Source organism: Erpetoichthys calabaricus, chromosome 9 (assembly GCF_900747795.2).
Source record: "Erpetoichthys calabaricus chromosome 9, fErpCal1.3, whole genome shotgun sequence".
Taxonomy (NCBI): domain Eukaryota; kingdom Metazoa; phylum Chordata; class Cladistia; order Polypteriformes; family Polypteridae; genus Erpetoichthys; species Erpetoichthys calabaricus.
Window position 1 is genome coordinate 1830455 of NC_041402.2, and position 22051 is coordinate 1852505.

The window sequence follows — 22051 nt, forward strand, 5'->3', positions numbered from 1 at the left end:
TCCTCCTCCTTCCTTCCTGCAAGCCAAAGATCTCAACTTAAATGGTGAGTACAGTATGAAATTGTTGTTTCTGGTAGGCTAGGCACTTTTTATAACCTTTTGGTTAGTACACTAGAAAAATTATTGGTGTTTTTGGTAAATTATGCACATTATACAACCCTTTTCTATTGAAAAAAAGTGAAGTAAGTGTTGCTGTGGGCGGTTCGGAACACATTAAGGACATTTCCATTATTTCTTATGGGAAAAACAGTCTTGACTTACAACCAACTTGAGTTACAACCAGCCCTCGCGAACGAATTGAGTTCATAAGTCAAGGGTCCACTGTATTGTGAACTTGGAGAGGCGTCCGCTAACTCTGAAGGACGACCCAGTGCAGAGGAAATTGGACCCACCTGTGCTTGCTGCCCCACTGGCTTTCGTAAGAAGACACTGGCGATACCATGTCTTAACAGTATTACTGGCATACGAATCCTGTAAATCTTTGTCTGGAGAAAATACCTTCAGGTAGACTAAGTTTTTAGTGAATAGTTCACGCCTTGCCCTCCGTTTCTGAGGTGTTACACTTGCACGTTGTCGAGCAGTGGCGTTGGCTTCATTTTGATGTTGTGTCTCGTCATTTGTGTTCTTAGGACGACATCGTTGTTGCGTGGTGGCGTTTGCTGCACACACACACACACACACACATCAATTTTTAGGAAATGTAACATTTCTTTTCACTGCTATGCTGATGATACTCAGGTTTATATTCCTGTCTGCAACTCTACAGCAAATCAACTCCACAACTGTCTGTCTGAACTAAGATCCTGGATGGCTAATAATTTTCTTGATCTAAATCAAAATAAAACAGAGGTGCTTATAGTGGGTCCTGCAGCTAAAGCCCAAATTGGTCTTGGTCTTCTCGGGTCTTTCTCTGTCTTTTCCAAACCTCAAGTCCGCAATCTTGGTGTTACCTTTGACAGTAACCTCTCATTTGAGAAACAAGTAAATTCTGTAGTCAAGAGTTGCTTATTTCAACTTCGTCTATTAGGTAAGATAAAGCCTTTTTATCTTCTAGGGATCTTGAGATAGCTACTCATGCGTTTATTTTTTCTCGCCTAGATTACTGCAACTCGCTGTATTCTGGGATTAATAAATCCTTGATACACAGGTTACAGTTGGTCCAAAATGCTGCTGCTCGCTTTCTGGTTGGGGCAAGAAAGTATGACTCTGTCTCTCCAATATTAGCTTCTTTACACTGGCTGCCTGTCAGTTTTCGAATTGATTTTAAAATCCTGCTTCTAGTTTTTAAATCTTTACATGTGCTTGCTCCTGCCTATTTATCTGAACTGTGTGTTTTACATCAGCCATCTAGAGTGCTTAGATCTTCTGGTCAGCTGTCTCTGGTTGTCCCTCGTACCAAGTGTAAAACCAAGGGGGACAGGGCTTTTGCAGCTGCTGCGCCTCGCCTGTGGAACTCTTTACCTCCATTACATAAAGGAGTCGTCTACAATTGAACTGTTTAAAACAAGACTAAAGACTCATTTCTACTCACTTGCATTCCGTGACCTTCAGTAATACTAATGGTTTCCTCTTTGTGATTATATTACATTACTTCTATTTTTTTATGTATATAACATTACTTCTATTTATTATGTATTTTATTTTATGTTCATATATTTTATTTCTATTTATGTTTTATGTTAATTTGTTCTATTTTTGTAAAGCACTTTGGCCACAGCATTACTATGTTTGTTTAAATGTGCTATATAAATAAATTGACATTGACATCTTTCATAGTGAAAAGTGAGGTGCAGGCAAGTGGTGGAAAAATATAAAAGTGCATGCATGCATCTAGTGGCTGTGGTTGAGCATGAGAAAAGTGCACTGCTCCGTACACGCACACACACACACGTCTTTCGTTTATATATGTCTTAAGTATTCTAGCAGTTTTTGCTCAAGCAACATTTAAGTTAACTCCGTCAATTGTTAGAATTCCCAACACTGATTTGTTTCTTTTGGTGTTAATCCTTACCCAACCTGGCAGTTAATAATTATTGAGATGTAAATGAAAAAGTAACCAGTACTGCTGTTTGGCAAAATTTATCAACGGTGACTTTGTTTGCAAAATGTTTCCCTCAAAATTCACTATGCAGTTGGCTTAGGATCCTAACAGCACTGGATGCTTTGTGAGGCCAGGGTGAGCTGTAGCAGCCAGTGTTAGATTGGGATGTCACTACCCGATCTGTGCTGCTTGCCTGATTTGTCGTCTTACACTTCACACTTCATGGCGCTGCTTGATCTGCTGTGCGCATGTGTCAGTAATTGGTGGAGCATATACAGTATGTGCACTGTATGTGATGTCGCTATCCTAAATTATGAAACCTTTTTTCATTCTACATTCATAGCACTGACTGAACAGGATTGCAGTCTATTTGAGGGCACACGTAATTACATGCTCACGCATTCATTAGTGTAGAGTCACGTTGGGGTAGCTAATAAATAGAAGGACTTTTTAGAAATGAAACTGGACACCAGAGTACCCAGAGAAGGGGCACAAGGACGTGGGGAGACTGTGCAGACTCCACACAGGTCTGAAGATGGGACTCTGGAGCTGTAAGGAAGTAGCATTAACAACTGTGTACAGACTCCAGGATGCTTTAGATATCTTGATTGGAGGAGTTAAATATTAAAATGCAAATGTTGTTTGATATTAAAAATTAATATTTAAAATATTATATTAAAATTAGCATTGTTTGGATGTTATCTACACGTTTTTGAAAGCTAAATAGATTTATAGTTAAACAGCAAGTCCCAGTGCCATTAACTCTTTCAGGGCCGATGTCAACTTTTGTCAAAAGGAGGAGTTGACAGTGGCAATCAACTGTAAACAAAACCAACCATTATATTTTCGTTGGACTCTCGTTGCTAGAAGGAAAGTTAGCTTCATTGGTTTTGACCGAGATTTCCTGCGCTACTGTGAGTAGCAAGGTGCAAACAACGGCAAAAAATGGCATTGACATCTGGTGAGAGATCAAAGCAGATGTGTAGCAGAAGCAAAATACTCCGTGGACGATGTTTAGCCTATTCTTTCTGAATTGGACTATGACTTGTCGGACTCCAATTTTGATGCAAGCGATCAAAAATGAATGTGAGGTTCCAGCTTCAGCTGACTGGTCCCCAGCTAATCGTGCTGCTGAACAGGTTCATGTAGCTGAAACGCCTACAGCACTGTTTGCCTGGGAGGACTGCCACTTAAGAGGTAGAAACCAGATTGCAATGCACTGCTGCCCCAGCTACGTGAAGACAGCTTGGCAGCATGCCTGCCGCACGTTCTTGGCAAACTGGCAACCGCAGCACGCAACAACAGACGTTTTATGTTGATTTCTGTCTGAAGCCTTTGCTTTGCAGAAAAGTATTATTTTTGGAAAAATATTCAGCCCTCAAAGAGTTAATTTGCATATTTGTACCACTGGAGCGCAGACAATGCGAGTTTTCCCATTAATGTTCTTCTAATGTCTTCTTCGACTCAGTTGACTGAGCTGCTCTATGGGACATCGTGAGGGTTCGCGGGATCCCTTCGAGGTTGCTGGATATCATGGCCGGCCTGCACACTGGTACTGTGAGTGCTGTGCAGAGTGGAGGCAGGACCTCTGTGTTTTTCCCAGTTGATTCTGGGGTTCGTCAGTGGTGTGTGTTTGCTCCTACACTGTTCAATGCTTGTATGGACTGGGTGTTGGGCAAGGTCGTGGGGTCCAGCAGAAGTGGGGCATCTGTTGGTGAAGAAAGATTCACAGATCTTGACTTTGCTGACGATGCTGTGATCTTTGTGGAGTCAATGGAGGCTCTGATCAGGGCACTCAAGAGACTGAGCGAGGAGTCTGAGTGTCTGGGCTTGCGAATGTCCTGATAAAAACCAAAGATCAGGCCTTTAATGAACTCTTGGGCATGGCCATCAGCAGTGTGACTGTTTGTGGAGAGAGTGTTGACCTTGTCGAGAGGTTTACTTACCTGGGCAGTGACGTTCATGTCTCTGGTGACACTTCCTATGAAGTCAGTAGATGGATTGGGAGAGCATGGAGGGTCACGAGGTCGCTGGAAAGGGGTGTGTGGCGCTCCATATATCTATGCAAAAGGACGAAAGTCCAAGTCTTTAGAGTCCTGGTGCTTTCTGTTTGAGAGACATGGACACTATCCAGACGAAGACTGGACTCCTTTGGTACTGTGTCTCTCCGGAAAATCCTTGGATACCGTTGGTTTGACTTTGTGTTGCTCTCAGAGTCCCGAATGAGGCACATGACCTGCATTGTGAGGGAGCGTCAGTTACAGCACTACGGCCATGTGGCATGTTTCACCGAGGGTGATCCAACTCATTGTGAACCTGAGTGGCTGGACCAGGCCAAGGGGTCACCCTCGTAACACCTGGCTGCGGCAGATAGAGGGTCATCTCCGGAAGGTGGGACTGGACCACGTGTCTGCCTGGGGGGTTGCAAACTGGGATCCCGAGTTGTTTCGTTGTGTAGTGGGTGCGGCAACACGCTGTACCAGTGCATGCTCCCCAACTTGACTTGTTTTTCTAAATGCCAATTGTCAAAAGCAAAATGCCTGAGGTTTTCCAGTTATAATGGTACATAACGCATTTTATTTCATTGATTTAAATGATTGTTACTCTTGGTTTAGTTTGTTTATTTTTCAATTTGTGTGTTTTTCAGAAACTTCCACTCATGGATGCCAAAACTCTTTGTGCTAAAAAGGAGCGAATCCAAAGGCAGATAGAACACCTGGAGAAAAGCCTGGGATCTGCTGCTATTGATCCAGGCATATCGTCCTCCGAGACTGATGATTCGGATTTGGAGTCGGGTAGTACTACTGTATTGTAATTGTATTTGTCTACAATTCAGCTCATAGTGTTTGACTTGACATTAGAATGTGAGCCAAAGGCTTAGGAAGTTCTTTGGTTAATGCAGCTTAATGATATCCTTATTAACCAACCCTCCCAACTCCCAGCGCCTCTCTTCCTTTGCTATTATCAGCCATTGCTAGAGCTCTCTCTTGTGTTTCTCTTCCACAACGGTCTCTCCACTTTACTCTCAACTTTTGTCCAATCTTACCACACATGTGCCTCTTCCCATTGTATTGTTCTTTCCTGATTCTTTTCTTTTTTGCCTTGATACAGTACTTCCATTTCTTTACTAAATGTGTGTTTCTTTTCGTAATCCTGTGTAATTCATTTGTTGCTCATGTTTTTAAACTTCTTGTTTTTATTTTGCCCCGCTTTATGTTCACTTTTTGTCATTTTCCTGTTTCTTTTAACTCTTTACCGTGTTTGGCTACATTCCCTTCATTTGTCTTGACCTTTTTCTCTCAATCTGTAAAGTTGCATTTGTCTATTTCAGTCCTAATTTGTGTTTTCAATGTGTGTTAACAGATAATTCAAGCGATGAAGCTGTGGTGCAGAGTAAGTTGGTAAGTTTTTTGGCCTCAGCCTGGGGGGTTAGATGCATTTTAAAGCTATTGGTCGTTCTTTACACATTAAGTAAATACTTTTCAGAGTTATTAAAATAATGAAAGCAAATAGTAAAACAAGTAAAAATCTGTCCTTTACTGGATAATTTTTAATTTAGATCAATAGTTGGCTAATTGTTTGGTGTCTGCTGAATGAAATATTGAGAACTTAAAAACAAACAGCTGTAAAAACAGGCCTTTTCAAATGTAAAAAATTGTTTTTGGATGACTCTTTAGAGCTAAGGTTCCCAACGGGGGTGGTACTGCCCACCAGTGGGCACTGAAGAAATCTAAGGGGGCATTTCTGGTCCAAGATATATTAAGGGGGCATTGAGGACCAGCTGCCGCCCCCTCAATACTCGCAAGAACGCGCTGAAAGTTTGATTAATACTAAAAATCATCAAGCGTATGCTTCAACCAATTATTCTAAATGTCCATTAAGAAAGACCCATTTGCATTAAATAGTAGGTATTAGTACATTATATTTACAGTTTTGCACAAGTCATGCATTCTCAGATCTTGCAAGTCCTTAGAAGATTAACAAACGTGCAGAGGACCGAATCTATGCATGTTTTGACAGGTTCATTGAACATTACTATAAATACGTGAGAACTTTTTTTATCAATACTAGGTTGTTTCGGAATTCCTTCAGAACAAGTGTAAACCTAAAATTACAGTGCGTTACCTACAGATCACATTCAAAGGAAAACCTACGTGGACCTTTCTGCATCCAGAAAGTATTCCCAGCGCATCACTTTTTCCACATTTTGTTATGTTACAGCCTTATTCCAAAATGGATTAAATTCATTTTTTTCTCAGAATTCCACACACAACACCCCATAATGACAACATGAAAAAAGTTTACTTGAGGTTTTTGCAAATTTATAAAAAAAATAACAAAACTGAGAAATCCCATGTCCATAAGTATTCACAGCCTTTGCTCAATACTTTGTCGATGCCCCGTTGGCAGCAATTACAGCCACAAGTCTTTTTGAATATGATGCCACAAGCTTGGCACACCTATCCTTGGCCAGTTTGGCCCATTCCTCTTTGCAGCACCTCTCATGCTCCATCAGGTTGGATGGGAAGCGTCGGTGCACAGCCATTTTATGATCTCTCCAGAGATGTTCAATCGGATTCAAGTCTGGGCTCTGGCTGGGCCACTCAAGGACATTCACAGAGTTGTCCTGAAGCCACTCCTTTGATATCTTGGCTGTGTGCTTAGGGTCGTTGTCCTGCTGAAAGATGAACCGTCGCCCCAGTCTGAGGTCAAGAGCGCTCTGGAGCAGGTTTTCATCCAGGATGTCTCTGTACATTGCTGCAGTCATCTTTCCCTTTATCCTGACTAGTCTCCCAGTCCCTGCCGCTGAAAAACATCCCCACAGCTGATGCTGCCACCACCATGCTTCACTGTAGGGATGGTATTGGCCTGGTGATGAGCAGTGCCTGGTGTCCTCCAAACGTGACGCCTGGCATTCACACCAAAGAGTTCAATCTTTGTCTCATCAGACCAGAGAATTTTCTTTCTCATGGTCTGGGAGTCCTTCAGGTGCCTTTTGTCAAACTCCAGGCGGGCTGCCATGTGCCTTTTACTAAGGAGTGGCTTCCGTCTGGCCACTCTACCATACAGGCCTGATTGGTGGATTGCTGCAGAGATGGTTGTCCTTCTAGAAGGTTCTCCTTTCTCCACAGTGGACCTCTGGAGCTCTGACAGAGTGACCATCGGGTTCTTGGTCACCCCCCCTGACTAAGGCCCTTCTCCCCAGATCGCTCAGTTTAGATGGCCGGCCAGCTCTAGGAAGAGTCCTGGTGGTTTCGAACTTCTTCCACTTATGGATGATGGAGGCCACTGTGCTCATTGGGACCTTCAAAGCAGCAGAAATTTTCTTTAACCTTCCCCAGATTTGTGCCTCGTGACAATCCTGTCTCGGAGGTCTACAGACAATTCCTTTGACTTCATGCTTGGTTTGTGCTCTGACATGAACTGTCAACTGTGGGACCTTCTATAGACAGGTGTGTGCCTTTCCAAATCAGGTCCAATCAACTGAATTTACCACAGGTGGACTCCAATGAAGCTGCAGAAACATCTCAAGGATGATCAGGGGAAACAGGATGACACCTGAGCTCAATTTGGAGCTTCATGGCAAAGGCTGTGAATACTTATGTATATGTGCTTTCACAATTTTTTTGTTTTTAATAAATTTGCAAAAACCTCAAGTAAACTTTTTTCACGTTGTCATTATCGGGTGTTGTGTGTAGAATTCTGAGGAAAAAAATGAATTTAATCTATTTTGAAATAAGGCTGTAACATAACAAAATGTGGACAAAGTGATGAAGCGCTGGGAATACTTTCCGGATGCACTGTATTAAAAACTAGGGGACTCGCAAACCCCCCTGCCCTGTGCAACGCACCAGCCACTTCGCGTCTCTGCCACTCTTTCACCAAATAACAAATCTTTTAATTCTCGTGGATAGGCCTCTTCATTGGGAAGAAACACTACTTTTACCTGATGGCAACCCAAATTAGATGATCTACAAGTCTCCCATCATCATGTTTAGCTGAAAGAGGATTTAGCATGGTCAGCAATCTATTAACAAAGAAAAAAAAACAGATTGTCAATAGTTGAATGTGGCGATTTAAGATTGCTGATTACAAAAATGGCACCAATCATCATAAAAGTAGTGTCATCACACCAAACTCAACCCTCTCACTAATGATATTATAATAATTTTTTTAATAATATACTGTATATTTTTTAATCATACTTTGAGCAAAACAACAATACTGTTAATATCTTCTAATAAAATAATTTTAAAAGTCTGTCCTTTTTTTCAATATATAGTATAGTATAGTTCACCCAAGGGTGGCGCTATCAAATCACTCTTTGAAAAAGTGGGCTCTGACCCAAAAAAGGTTGTGAACCTATGCTTTAGAGTAACCAGTGGTAGGTTTTTTGTTTTTGTTAACTTCTACTATACTGTAGACAATAACACCTAATAAAATCTGTTTATCCTCCTTAATGCTATAGCAGGATGAGATATTGCCCATCTGCGTTAGGTCCGTCATGATTGCAGACCATCCTCTTCCTACATATCGTAATGTAAAACTTAAGTGACTGTTTTTCTTTGTACTGACTGGATTGTGTTGTTTAATAAATGAATGCAACTTGCTACAGAACGTTGAAGATTTGTCTGCAAAGAAGGTGAAAATCCAGAGGGAGATAGAAGAGTTGGAGAGAACTCTGGGCCCAGCAGCCTCTTCTGTAGATGCAAATGTAATAGATTCAGATTCAGAGGATGAGGAATCGGACAAAGGTACTGCCATTTGTATTTGCTTCATCTAGCTTTTACAAGTGTTTTTTAAATAGTTGATGGTTTGTCTGGTATCTGCTGCTGTGTCATCTCTGAACAGAAGTTCACAGTGCAGCTGTTCCTGCTAACAAACAAAATTCAGTGGTATTTTTAGGTATCATTAGACTTTGGAGGGCAGACATCATTAAAACAAAGACCCTTTGTGATTGATCAGTTGTGCAGTAAGTATGTGTGTCATGTTAACCAAGAGTTGGTTGCTTTTTTTTATTTATTTATTTTTTTAACAGTCCATATCAAGGCCAGAAATTGTTTTAAGTGATGGCCCGTTAACTTCCATTTTCAGTCTTCACTTCATATAAATGGTTGTAGTTGTACAGTACACATTGCATTGATCAGAGATAGTTGTTCATAACTCTTTTTATTTTGCTCCGTAATAATACAGTTATTGACCTATTGATTTTTATCAAGCATTTCATATAAGCAAAGAAAGAGAGAAATATGTTTGTACAGCTTAGTATCTGCCTTTTCTTAAAATGTACCATGAATTTTGATTCAGTGCCTCTTGGCCCCGTGAGAAGCCTACAGATCTGCGTATTGTGAAATTAGGTCATAATTGAAGAATTGAGAGCTCCATGTAAAGCATTAATTATGTCTAAGAGATATGTTTTATTGCATGGACTGTATGTTTTATGCAAGAAAATAAATCCATACTGGTTTTGATAATATTTTCATTGAATGCACTTCTTTCACTTTTGTGTTTGATGCCCTACCGTATATACTCACGTATAAGTCGGGTCTTGAAACCCAAAAACCGATCATAAAATCAGACCCAACTTATACGCCCGTTCTCCAGTCTCGCATCAGTTTCTCAGAAGTATCGAATTTTGTTGCAGCAGCACAGTTACCAATTTCTTTTCGCTACTTCAATGACTTTTAATTTAAAACCAGCTTCATATTTTCTTCTGATTGAACGCTCCATCATAGATAAGGGATGCTGTTAGGTGTATGAGGGTATGAGATACAAAAAACACAAAACAGTGCAGACGTCGCTTCGGAATAGTTGGGGTATTACCGTGTGGTCACGTAGGCACAATAGAGAGAGAGAGCGGTTAGGGGCCTGCGCTGATACAGCATATTGCCACACGCACATAGATAAAAAAGACTCTGTGCTCCGTGGTTACGCTCTCAGGTGGGCGTTAGCATGTCATAATCTCTTAGACCAGGGGTCTCCAACGCATTGCTTGCAAGCTACCGGTAACTCGCAACCCCTTTCCAAGTAGCTTGCCAAAGGGTTAATGAATCCTACATACATTTGAAAACTTGATTTGTCAAATTAGGGTGTGGGCGATCTTTCCAAAAAATCCTATAGCGATCCTTTTAACACAAAATCATGATCCACAATCTGAATTACAATCTCTCTTTTACAATGTGGCATACACTTAAGAGAATATCTGGACTCAAACCCATCAAGAACTAAGTAACACTTTAATTTAAATATCCAACAAAGTTGAATTCAATTGTTCTCTCATTCGCTAGCTAAGCGGAGTTAAGGAACACACCCCGAAGATGGCGAGAGAGTGAGGAAGGCCCTTAATTCGCACAAATAAATCAAAACCGCAAGCGAATTCTGATACATAGCAGATTTAGATCGGGTTTTTTCTATACTTTGCATGAACATTCCAGTTGATTTCGTGACTTCTCTCATTTCGCTAAGTAGTTCTCTCGTGAAAAGCAGACAGACAGAGAGACTTTGGATTTTATATATTGTATATTAACTGCACATTATTTTGAAGGTTTACTAAAGTCTCAACAGCATTTCTGGAGCTTAGTAGAGCTTGATAACTAGAAGAATCTTTACCAAGCAGCTCTGAAAATGTCTGCTTTGTCTGGGTCTCCATACCTCTGTGAGTCTGACGTGAATGTCATGAAATCAAAGTTCAGAACAAGACTGACAGACGAACATTTAAATGATTCCATAAGAGTGAACCTGAGGGGCTCCACTCCACCATACACCTCAGTGTCAGTCATGTGACTAACTAAAAACACATCACACATGCGACTGGACCTGTAAATAATGTGACACAGTGACATGTGACAACATGGCAAATGAAGAAGGAATATCTGTGGATTTGGAATTGCATTGTTTTGTTTTAAGTCAATGGTGTGAGATACGCTAGAAAATGCATACAGACATACAAAATGCACTTGCAAGTGAACTCAATATTTTTGGTGATGTTTTAATGCAAAATGTGAGTTGTGGACACCAACATTTTGTAAATGTTCAGGCAAAACAAGCGTATTCAGTTTGTTTGGGTTGAAATAAGCAATGATGATAAACGTTAGAAAACATTTTCATTTTGTAAAAAGAGATCTCGGTGGAAAAAAGGTTGGAGAGCCCTGTCTTAGACCAATAGCATGAGTTTTCTGCATTTGACTCATACAGCCAACATTATACAATACCAGAAATTAAACTGTACAATCAAGTCCCGACTTATCTGCGGGAGAACTTATCCACGAGTAGATACGGTATATATCATGTTTATGGTGCACAGGGCTTTATCCTTTTCTCTTGGTCTCACCCAAAAAGTGTCTTATGCCTTCCATGCACATTAAAATCCTTCAGTGTTAGCCTATCATGCTGGATTTGTGAGTGTATCGATTACTTATAATGCGTTTTCTATATTTTATAACGACCTTAAATTTAAATTGACTAGTAGTATAATGTTCATTGAGATGTCTCAACAAATTCAGGACCAAGCAAATTCCTCAGGATTTGCTCATCACTGTAGGTGAATAGGATGGTCGAGCTCATTGGGCTGACTGGCTGTTCTTGTGTCAATTTTTCTAGTTTTTTAAATTAAAACACAGTAAATGTCATTTAGTTTATATGGAAAAATACAGTACTTGATTACCTTTACAGTGTAGTGTACTGAATTTTAAAGTTATTTATTCATTTGCTGGGGAGCAAAGTCCTGGAAAGCTACTTTTATTTAGTATGTGGATACATTTTTGTATGTCATTATTAGTATTACCCATCTGTAATACTGAATGATTGCTCCAGCAATTTTAATTTTTAAATTGTAAGTGCCACTTCCACATTAAGAAGCAAATGTGGTGTTGTCGGGGTCATTGTCATTGCTGATACAAGTTTAGTAAACACAGTTTACCCCACCCATAGCCCCCTCTGTATTGACCCCCTCTTTCCATACTGTTCGTCCTTTTGTATTTAACTCAGGTAGTATAAAGTTTTGCTTGGGCAAAAAGAAAACACATTTATCATTAATATTTCTATAAATGATCGATGAATGTAAATGTTTTGTACTGTATGTAGCAGGTATTTGAAAGTTGTACTTAACTCCAGACATGAAATGAGTGCGTAATACTATAATGACAAGTTCATTTAACGGCACTCCTATTTTACTTTTTATTTTATAGATGTAGATATTGATGGATGTCTTCAGATTGATATGGTAAGTAATCCTTCATGATTTTTCTTTGCTTCCCTCTCCATTTTTTTATTTTTGTTAAGATATCTTAGGAAAGATACACAGTCAAAGAAAAAATTATGTGAACCCTTTGGAATGTTCTGGTTTACTGCATGAATTGGTCATAAAAAGTGATCTGATCTTCATCTAAGTCACAGGTAACTGATATACACGATGAGTTTCCGCCAATGACGCACAAAAAATTCTACTCTCATGTCTTTATTTTACAAACAAATTCACCGTTCACAGTGGTAGTGGAAAAAGTATGTGAACCTTGGGATTTAATAAGTGGTTGACCCTCCTTTGGCAGCAATGACCTCAACCAGGCGCTTCCTGTAACTGCAGATCAGACCTGCACATCATGCCCGGGGGGAATTTGAGCTCATTCTTCCCTGCAGAACTGCCTTAACTCTGCCATATTCTTTGGTTGTCTTCTGTGTATGGCTCTCTCTCTTCAAGTCATTCAATAGGATTGAGATCTGGGCTCTGACTGGGCCGCTCCACAAAGCCAAGTTTGTTCTTCTGAAGCCATTGAGCTGTGGATTTGCTGCAGGTCATTGTCCTGTTGCATCACCTAGCCTATTCTGAGCTTAATTTGATGGACAGACACCCTCACATTATCCTGGAGAATTTGTTGATAAACTTGTGAATTCATTTTCCCCTCAATGATGGCAGGCTGTCCAGGCCCTGATGCAGCAAAGCAGGCCCAAATCCTGATGTTCCCTCCACCATACTTTACTGTAGGGATGAAGTTTTGATGTTGATATGCAGCGGCTCTTTTCACACCAAATGAAGTTCTGCTTGTTCCTCCCAAATAGTTCAATTTTGGTTTCATCACGCCACAAAACATTTTCCCAGTACCGCTGTGGAGTGTCCAAGTGCTCTTTCAGCAATGTCCTTTTTTGATAGCAGTGGCTTCCTTCTTGGTGTCCTGCCATGGACTCCTTTCTTGTTCAATGTTTTGCGTATACATGACTCAAGAACTGAGATGTTAGCCAGTTCTAATGACTTCTTCAAGTCCTTTGCTGTCACCGTGGGGTTCTTCTTTACCTCATTGCTGACTTTGCTTTGTGCTCTTGGGGTCATCTTGGCAGGGCACCCACTTCTAGGCAGAGTATCCACAATACCAAACTGTCTCCATTTATAGACAACTTGCCTAACAGTAGACTGAGGAATATCTCAAATCTCTGAGAGGACTTTGTAACCCTTTCCAGCCTTATGTAGATTAACAATTCTCGATCGTAGCTCTTCAGACAGCTCTTTTGTGCGAGGCGTGATTCCCATCTGGATATGCTTCTTGTCAAAAGCTCAAACTTTAGAGTGTTTGTGATCCATCAAAGTCATTGTAGGCCACCACACCTCTGAACTCGTCTCATTAAATGGACTCCAGGTGTGCGAAATTCGGACTGCAATAAGCTTTTTAAAAAGTCATTAGTGTAGGGTTCACTTACTTTTTCCAACTTTCAGTTTCACAGTTTGAATGATTTATTCATTATGGTCAAACATTCTCTGAAAATCTGTGTGTCTTTAGTTATAGGAGACTGTGTTAGTTCATTATTGGGACTGACATGTTTTATATGGGAATTAGACCTAAATCTGGAGAATTCCTAGGGGTTCACATACTTTTTACTTTGACTGTATACATATTTTTGCAGGTTTGGAAATTGAACAGTAGCCTTATTGTGTGTACGAGACTTAAAATTAACACTCGTTAGCAGTAGTAGTTCAGTTTTATTGATCATGTGAAGTTCATTATTTGTCATACTGTTAACCTGTTGTGATATTTAACTTTAGTAGGATTGCATATTGATATTTCTTGCTTTCATTATTGTTTTACTTCGTGATTTCTTTAGGATATGTCACTGCACCTTGTGCTGTTTTGTTTCTGGATATTTCTGTTATAATGAGACTAGTAAGAAATATTTCTTATTTTGTTACCTATATAGATAGATAATTCTTTATTTGTTCCCACAGGGAAAGCAAAACTTTACATAGGCTCAAAAAATATAAATATTATAATAAGTCAAAACCTTCCTAACAAACTCGAGAGCTTCTGGCTTGGATAATAAGAGAGCTGCTGCCATCTAATGAGAGGCTTGTAGGTAGGAGTACGATTTAGTCAGATCTGCCCGGTTGTGTCACAATTTTAAATTTTAAAGGCATTAACAACTAAATAGAGCAGTGTCTCTACTACAGCTGGGTAAAAAATACGAATTTTCCGATTAATCACTATTTTTCGTTTAAACGATTCGATATTGGTTGTTAAACTCTCAAGAATGATCTAGATCTAGAATGATGTAGATTTTTGCTTGTCTTTTTTTGTTGCCATCTGATCCAGTTGATGACACTAATGCGCCTGTTAAGGCTTTCTACGGAAAAAGCACTTTGCTTCTTTGCATAAAATGGTGTGTCCTCTTTAACTGAAATCGGCGTCTTCAGCACTTAAACCAGATGTGTGGAGATGGTGTGTTGGTAAAGAACAGCTGGACAAAAGCAAAGCCTTATGTTAGCTGTGCAGCTCAGAAGTTATTTCTTGTTGTAATGCAACAAATTTGAGAAATCACTTATCTTGAGACCGAATAACGTGACTGCTGAAAGTGAGCAACTGAAGATATGTGTAACAGAGAATTATAGAAAGACACAAGTCTTCCTGCTGTATCTTTAATTTGGACTAATTCAAGATTATTTTAAATGTCCAATAAGGGAATATATTTGGCTAATAGTTTAGTTGAAAGGTGTCTACATGGAGATTCATAACACATAAATAGGTTATTGAATAACATGTATTGTTTAAGAAGCAATATTTGATTGTTTTATTATATTATTCACAAGATGATCGAGAGGTTTTATAAAGACAATACCATTGCATTGTATTAAAATAAGAAGTCCCCCTAATATGTGTGGACTCTGATGTGGCGATACACACAGTACGTTAGTTAAATTATTGTGAATTTTGAATGAGTGCAATGCTGTGTTTTTTTTGTTTTTGTTTTAAAGAGCATTGAGATTTTGTCCTACATCTTCCAAATAGTGATGTTAACTGTTCATTCCTAATCAAGTGTTTCTTCTTAAATGTCATTCAGTGCTTATGCATAGGTTATGAAGTCACTATGTAGATGCCCTTCAAATAAAGTGTTAACTGAAATTTGTCACATTATAGTTATGTTCTTTATGCATGGTTAAGTAAATTCTAAAAAAGCCACCATGTCAAATATATCAGTGCACACTAATTCAGTCACGATAAAATCGATATTGAATCGAATTGTATGGATTCCCAGCCCTAGTCTCCATAAATGGAACATGCTGATGAACGGAAGAAGTTTGTTTCTTCCAAAGTTCCCTTGATTGAATGATTCATCATTAGAGTGTGGGTAGTAGAGGGAGTCATTTCTGTTGCTGAGTTAATAAACATTACCAAAGATGATGTAACATATCTCCATAGACCGTAACATTGACAGATTGAGTCAGTATTTCAATGTCTGTATTAAACATTTTAGTTCATATTGTAATGTTCTCCCTTTTTTAACTGTTGCTCATTCCCATAGATTTATAGTCCCCCTTCTACCTTTTCCATTCCACATAACCCCTCCAAGTGTAAAAAGCTTCTGAAATAAGTTTAAATCAGTTCTCTGCAGTACACAAAATGCCACAGTACCTGAACTCAGTGTCACACCATGAGATGTGACAGTTCATCCACCGTTTTTAAAAGCGATGGACTATTCCCCATTATATGGAGGTAGGCCAGATCTGAAACTTTTCCACCTTCCTTTTACCATTACATGTTGCTCATCAGCCTTTAACCTTAGGACAAGCTGCTCCTCTGATAAGGTGGAACAAAGTTCCTTAGGCAGTAGTAATCGCAGTGTTACCAGCTGAGTTTGGGTATATTTGGTATATCAAACTTTACGCTCCTAAAGAGTCTTGTTACGTTCTAAGATGTTGCAGACATACGGTAGCCTTCATAATCTCGACACTCAACCTGTGACGTCTCTCGAGTTTACAGCTTGTCTTGAAGGCAGCTGGAACAAAAGCGGACACTTGGCGTTTGCGATGATAGCACTACATCTTCAATTTAAAAATCCATTTGAAACTTTATAGTGACAGGCCAGATACCAGGTCATATTTAATCTTAACAATGATAATAATTAAACAAAAAAGTTTATCAAAAACAAGGAGAAAAGTGAGAGAGAGAGCTTCTGTAAAATGCTGCTGCCTTTACGGTACAATGAAAAGAAATTTGATTTCAATTGAATTGAAAAAGACTTTTTAACTTGTGGAAAAATTGTATTTCTGACACTCTTGTAAATGATGAAATGTAGAAATCTTATACACTGCATATCTTTGGAAAGTGTTGAAAAGGTAGGAATGTTCTGTTAGCCATTTTTGGGTATCTAGCTGTATATTATTAAACCCTGTTGGAAAGAATGGAGTTGTCTTGTAAATTAAATAAAATAGGTATGTATAATTTTTAAAATTTTTGTTTTAGGGTGATGATGCAGAAAATGACGATGATTTAGGACTCCCCAAAGACTCTGAGACCTGTCTGCAGATAAACTTGGTTTATCAGGAAGTGATTGAAGAGAAGTTGCTAGAGCTTGAAAGAATGGTAGCCGAGAACAAAGAACTGCAAGTATGTTAGTAAAGTAATCTTACAAATGTACAATTCTGTGAATCTGGTTTGTATTGGGCTAATTGCACAAATATAGCATGGCCTGTTGAGGAGATAAATTCTGCTATTGAGATTTTAGAGGAAAATTTTCATTGATATCATAAAATAATTAATGTGATATTTAACAAATGGATAGTTTGTTAGGTACAGCTGTTAATATTCTATGATCTAAACTGGACATATTTTACTTCTGCTCTTAGCAAAGAGCTCCACTTTCAGTGTATTAGATCCTTTTGTTTAACCAGGAGCTCGCAATGCAGAAACATCGCATACCCTCCACAGCCATGCTGAATACCAGACAGGTTGACCAAACGAGAATGTCTTGGTGAACTACATCTAAAAATGACATCTTTTGTTGCTTACAAGGTACAACCGCTAAGCTGCTCTCTTCAAGAGGTGAACTTAAGAAAAGGAGTACCGTATATACTCGCATATAAGTCGGGTAATGAAACCTGAAAAATCGATCGTGAAATCAGACCCCGACTTATACGCCCGTTCAAAAATACGACACTAATTTGTTTTTACATCCTCTTGCTTTCTCCAATCTCTCATCAGTTTCTCAGATGCATCGAATTTATTGCAGCAGTGCAGTTACCAATTTCTTTCGCTATTTCAATGACGTTTAATTTAAAACCAGCTTCATATTTTCTTCTGATTGAACACTCCATCATAGATAAGGGATGCTCTTATGATAAAGGTGTATGAGAGTGTGAGATTCAAAAAACACAAAACCGTGCAAACGTCACGTCGGAATAGTTCAGGTATTAAATACCATGTGGTCACGTGGGCACAATACATAGAAAAAAAAGGTCGTGAGCTCCATGGTGACTCTCTGAGGTGGCCGTTAGCATATCGTAATCTCTTGGACCAATAGTGTGAGTTTTGCACATTCGACTTATACGAGCAACATTATAAAATACCAGAAATTATACAGTAAAATCAAGTCCCGACTTATCCACGAGTATATATAATATCTTTCAATTGAAGTGAAATTTCTCAGTGTTTTTATTTGAGTGCTTGTTAAAAAGAAAGTTTCAGAAAAAAGAGGTCAAGTGAAGGGGTCTCGAGGTTCATCTTTGGTAGTGCTGAGAGGTGTCCCAGTTACATTGATGCTGGCAGACAACCAAGCACTTCACTACAAAAAGTGCAGGTGCTTTCCACAATGAAAAGAAAATTTGCAAATGTAAGAAATTGCCTACAAAAATTAAAAATCGAGCTCTTCACAGTCTGACTCTTAAGTATCTCTCATCCTCTGATGCTTCTCATATTTTAATATCGTTTTACTCCTGGACTCGGAGAGATCAGTTACAAAATCTTTTTCCAGCTACTGTGGAGAAAAGACGTTGAAAGAATGAGTCTGTTTAGTAAAACAAACCAAGAAACCAGCACAGATGTTTGTCAGTCTAACTGGAAAAAATGAAGAGCCATTTTCTATCTGTATTAATAGGAAGGTAGAATTCTGATAATTAGTAGGAGGTTTCAAAAGTGATGAAATGATGCAACAAAACCTAATAAAAGTTCTGCAAGAACAGAGTCCGTGCTGCTCTGGCCTTTTGACCTCAGAGTGGAAGATTTTAATTAATACACAAGATTAGTAGGAAAATCGAACTAACCATAAGTGTAGAGGGAACTAGTGCAGTGTGTCTAAACTACACAACTCGCTTTTAGTTAAAAGTGTTTCTCTTACAGAAACCAATAACACTCGTATGTCAGTTAAATTTTGATTGAGGAACTGGTCCTTTCGAGACAGACATGCTGCTTCAGTAGCCTTCCTCGGTGCTTTACTGCACCACTTGGTCACCCTGAGACAACATGCAGATCCACTCTTCTGAAAGAACAGGGAAGCAAGAGAGGGGAAAACAAGTTACCTGTGAGAGTCTGAAATGTTTCTTAATAGAAAGGCTTAGAGTCTTCCTCCCTTTCGTGGTTCATGAAACTTAAAAGATGGATCATTTCCAAGTGAGTTTATTCTTTTACTAATGGCGAGTGAGAATAGAGCTGAAATCCAGTCCTTAGAGTGACAGGCAGGCTGTGATACTGCTACAGCACCGGCCTTTACTGTAAAATATTCAGGTAAAGAGACACATTAACTCAGTGGAAATGTTACGGTTGCAAGCTGGAGCTTGATGTTGGAAGCAGACAAAGGTGGAAAAGAATTGTGCTTTGTGAGGGATGGACATGATACACAGTAGGATGTATTATAGCAGGAAACCTGCTGAACCTTTGTGTTTAATGGAGTGTAGCAAAACATAAACCACCCTTTGGTTTTCAGAAAAATTAAATGGTGTGATATTTTGGGGGTTTGGTTTCCTGGTAAGTGTGAGAATGACACTGCATACCTGGGGATTATTGATGACAAGATACACCCACTCATGGCAGGTAACAGTAACTTACTGTTGTAAATTGTAATACTACAAGCATTTCACAGGTCTAGAATAGTCTGTCATTACATTTATGTTATCGTGTTGTAATGTCATAGACATTATTGGAAAATAGTGTAAAGCTGTGGTACTCAAAGCATTCTCTATCTATCCATTATATAGTGCCTTTCATTATCTATCTATCTATCTATCTATCTATCTATCTATCTATCTATCTATCTATCTATCTATCTATCTATCTATCTATCTATCTATCTATCTATCTATCTATCTATCTATCACTTCATAGATCATGAAGGCCTTTAACAGGCTAGTCCTAAAATAGCTAAGACCCCTGGTTTCAGAACATCTGGATCCTCTGCAGTTTGCCTATCAGACACACATAGGTTTCATCTAAATGTTCCACAGAGCCCACTCCCACGTGGACAAAGCCAACACCACAGTCAAGATCCTGTTCTTTGACCTTTCCAGTGCTTTTAATGCCATTCTGCCTCTTTACTAAAGTCAAATCTAACAGCAGCCCATTTGAGGCTGACTGTCACCTGTTAGCGTATATCCGTGTTATGTTTCCAAGAGTCATTTTATGAAGTGCGTTTATGTAAAACAAAATAATAAGATTCAAATCCAGTGGTGCTAAGACTACAATTCCCAGGTTTTAACCAGTGATTCAAAGTAACCCCTCGGCTATTAAGATCAATTAAGAGCAGGCAGCTTGTTCCCCATTGATTTGCAGGTCACGGGCTTCTTCTATTGACAGGGGTGAGCTCTCCAGGCTGACATCAGAATGAGTTTAAGAGCGAGAACTGCGTGATGGTTGAGATTGGCTGGATAGGAGAGTCTAACATTAAAGAAGTGTTGCAAGTGGGAGAAAGGGAGCCGACCAGAATTAGTAATTGGAGTGGAACAGGAAGGCGTGGAATTGAAGTAAAAGTCAGAAGGGCTGCATCATGGTGGTACAGCAGGTTTTGAAACATTTATCTTGAGCCTAAAAGTAAGTATCACCAATGGTCAGATAGCAGCCTTGACTGTAATAAAATAAATTTTTAAGTAAGTACATGACAGACTAACCTATCTGAGTGATATAAAAGTCACTGATGACTGTCAGCTTGTGGCCCACTCACACTTATGGACCACTTCTTGAGAACCACTGGTGTAAAGCAGCAAGTGCACAGCATAATTTAAGAAATAACCATCAGCAAAGTTTCTAGTAAGAGTGGCGTCTGCCAAGCAAGAAATGGTAAGAAAAATGGCCAAGGCAAGAACGTGCCATCCCAGTTAGTGTGCATGTATAGAAGAGAGTGCTTTGTAGACAATGCAGCAGCCAGTATTGTATTATGTAAATGTTAAGGGCAAAGATCAACTTCAGTACTTTTCACATTAAAGTATTCTTGCATGTTTTTTCTTTTGTATTCTTATAGAATGAAATCCTTTCTCAGCTGTCAAAGCCAACAGCTATTGTAGCAGAGTCAAGTTCACTTCCACCATTACGCCTGTTTGTGGGAAACTTTTTAAAGCCCTATTTCAAGGATAAAATAACTGGCGTGGTAAGTCAAAGTCTCCTTAATACTTACTGATCTGTCGTTCTTGCAGGTGATACTCGGTGTACTATATGTAGTACTGCACTATGTTCATGTGTCTTTTGTTTTGCTTGAGCATTATTTTAGAAAGGAAAACACGTCTTTTTCACTTTTTGAGTATAACAGAAGCATCTCAGGTCATCAGCTTGCTGTTGTGTTTGTGTCTCAATTTAACAGCTTTCATGTTTTACCATATTTTATTATCTGCTTTAATGACTCTCTACCTCTGAAAACTAGACTTGTAATACTGAAAAATGTTAGGATTTTGTCAATAAGATCTCTTGATTATGAGCAATGTGGGATATTAAAGGCTTTCCTCTATGTTTAAAAACCACATAAAGCACTGTGATTTTGATTTAATACAGGGTGGCGCACGAAAAACCAAACCATCTCCGGCTCCAATATTGACGTACATTTCTTAGCCCATACGTGAAACAAAAGATATGCAATACAAAAATCTGTCCTTACTGGTTAGAGGAGGTGCTGGAAATGATTTCCTTGTGCATCAATACACTTTTCTGCACGCCGCACCATATTGTCATAGATGCGACGCAGCTCAGCCGCTTCATTTTTTCCAATTTCACTCTGAATATTGTCCTTCAGTTCCTCTAATGTCTTTGGATTATTGACATACACTTTTCCCTTCAGGTTGCTCCACAGGTAAAAGTCGCAAGTGGACAGGTCCGGTGATCTTGGTGGCCACAAACCTTTGCTGACAGTTTGTTCCTCTGTGAAGACGTTGTGAATTCGAGAAAGTGACTCGTGAGAAGTGTGACATGTTGCTCCATCCGTGTCACGACAGCACCTGCCTGTATAATAGCTCGAGCCAGCTGGTCGGAGACAGTTCGGTTTTTCATGCGCCACCCTTTATTATACAAGAAATCACTCTTGTCTTCATTGCTATGGAAAGTGCACTGACTAAAAGTTTGACTTTACAAGACCATAGTATACCTTCTGTTAAATCATCATCCATCCATCCATCCATCCATTTTCCAACCCGCTGAATCCAAACACAGGGTCATGGGGGTCTGCTGGAGCCAATCCCAACCAACACAGGGCGCAAGGCAGGGAACCAATCCCGGGCAGGGAGCCAACCCACCGCAGGACACACACAAACACACCCACACACCAAACACACTTTTTTCA

At 39.4% G+C, this 22051-nt stretch overlaps 1 protein-coding gene across 1 annotated transcript in view; it reads left to right on the top strand.

The window, feature by feature from the left end:
- The window catches only part of snapc4 (small nuclear RNA activating complex, polypeptide 4), a 101962-nt gene that overhangs the window by 2565 nt on the left and 77346 nt on the right, over nt 1-22051 (top strand). The window contains exons 2-7 of the mRNA XM_051931586.1: nt 4689-4836; nt 5405-5442; nt 8658-8796; nt 12229-12263; nt 16765-16908; nt 20747-20872. Coding sequence (XP_051787546.1) covers nt 4701-4836; nt 5405-5442; nt 8658-8796; nt 12229-12263; nt 16765-16908; nt 20747-20872 — 618 coding nt within the window. The 5' untranslated portion in view covers nt 4689-4700. The remainder of the gene's footprint in view (nt 1-4688; nt 4837-5404; nt 5443-8657; nt 8797-12228; nt 12264-16764; nt 16909-20746; nt 20873-22051) is intronic.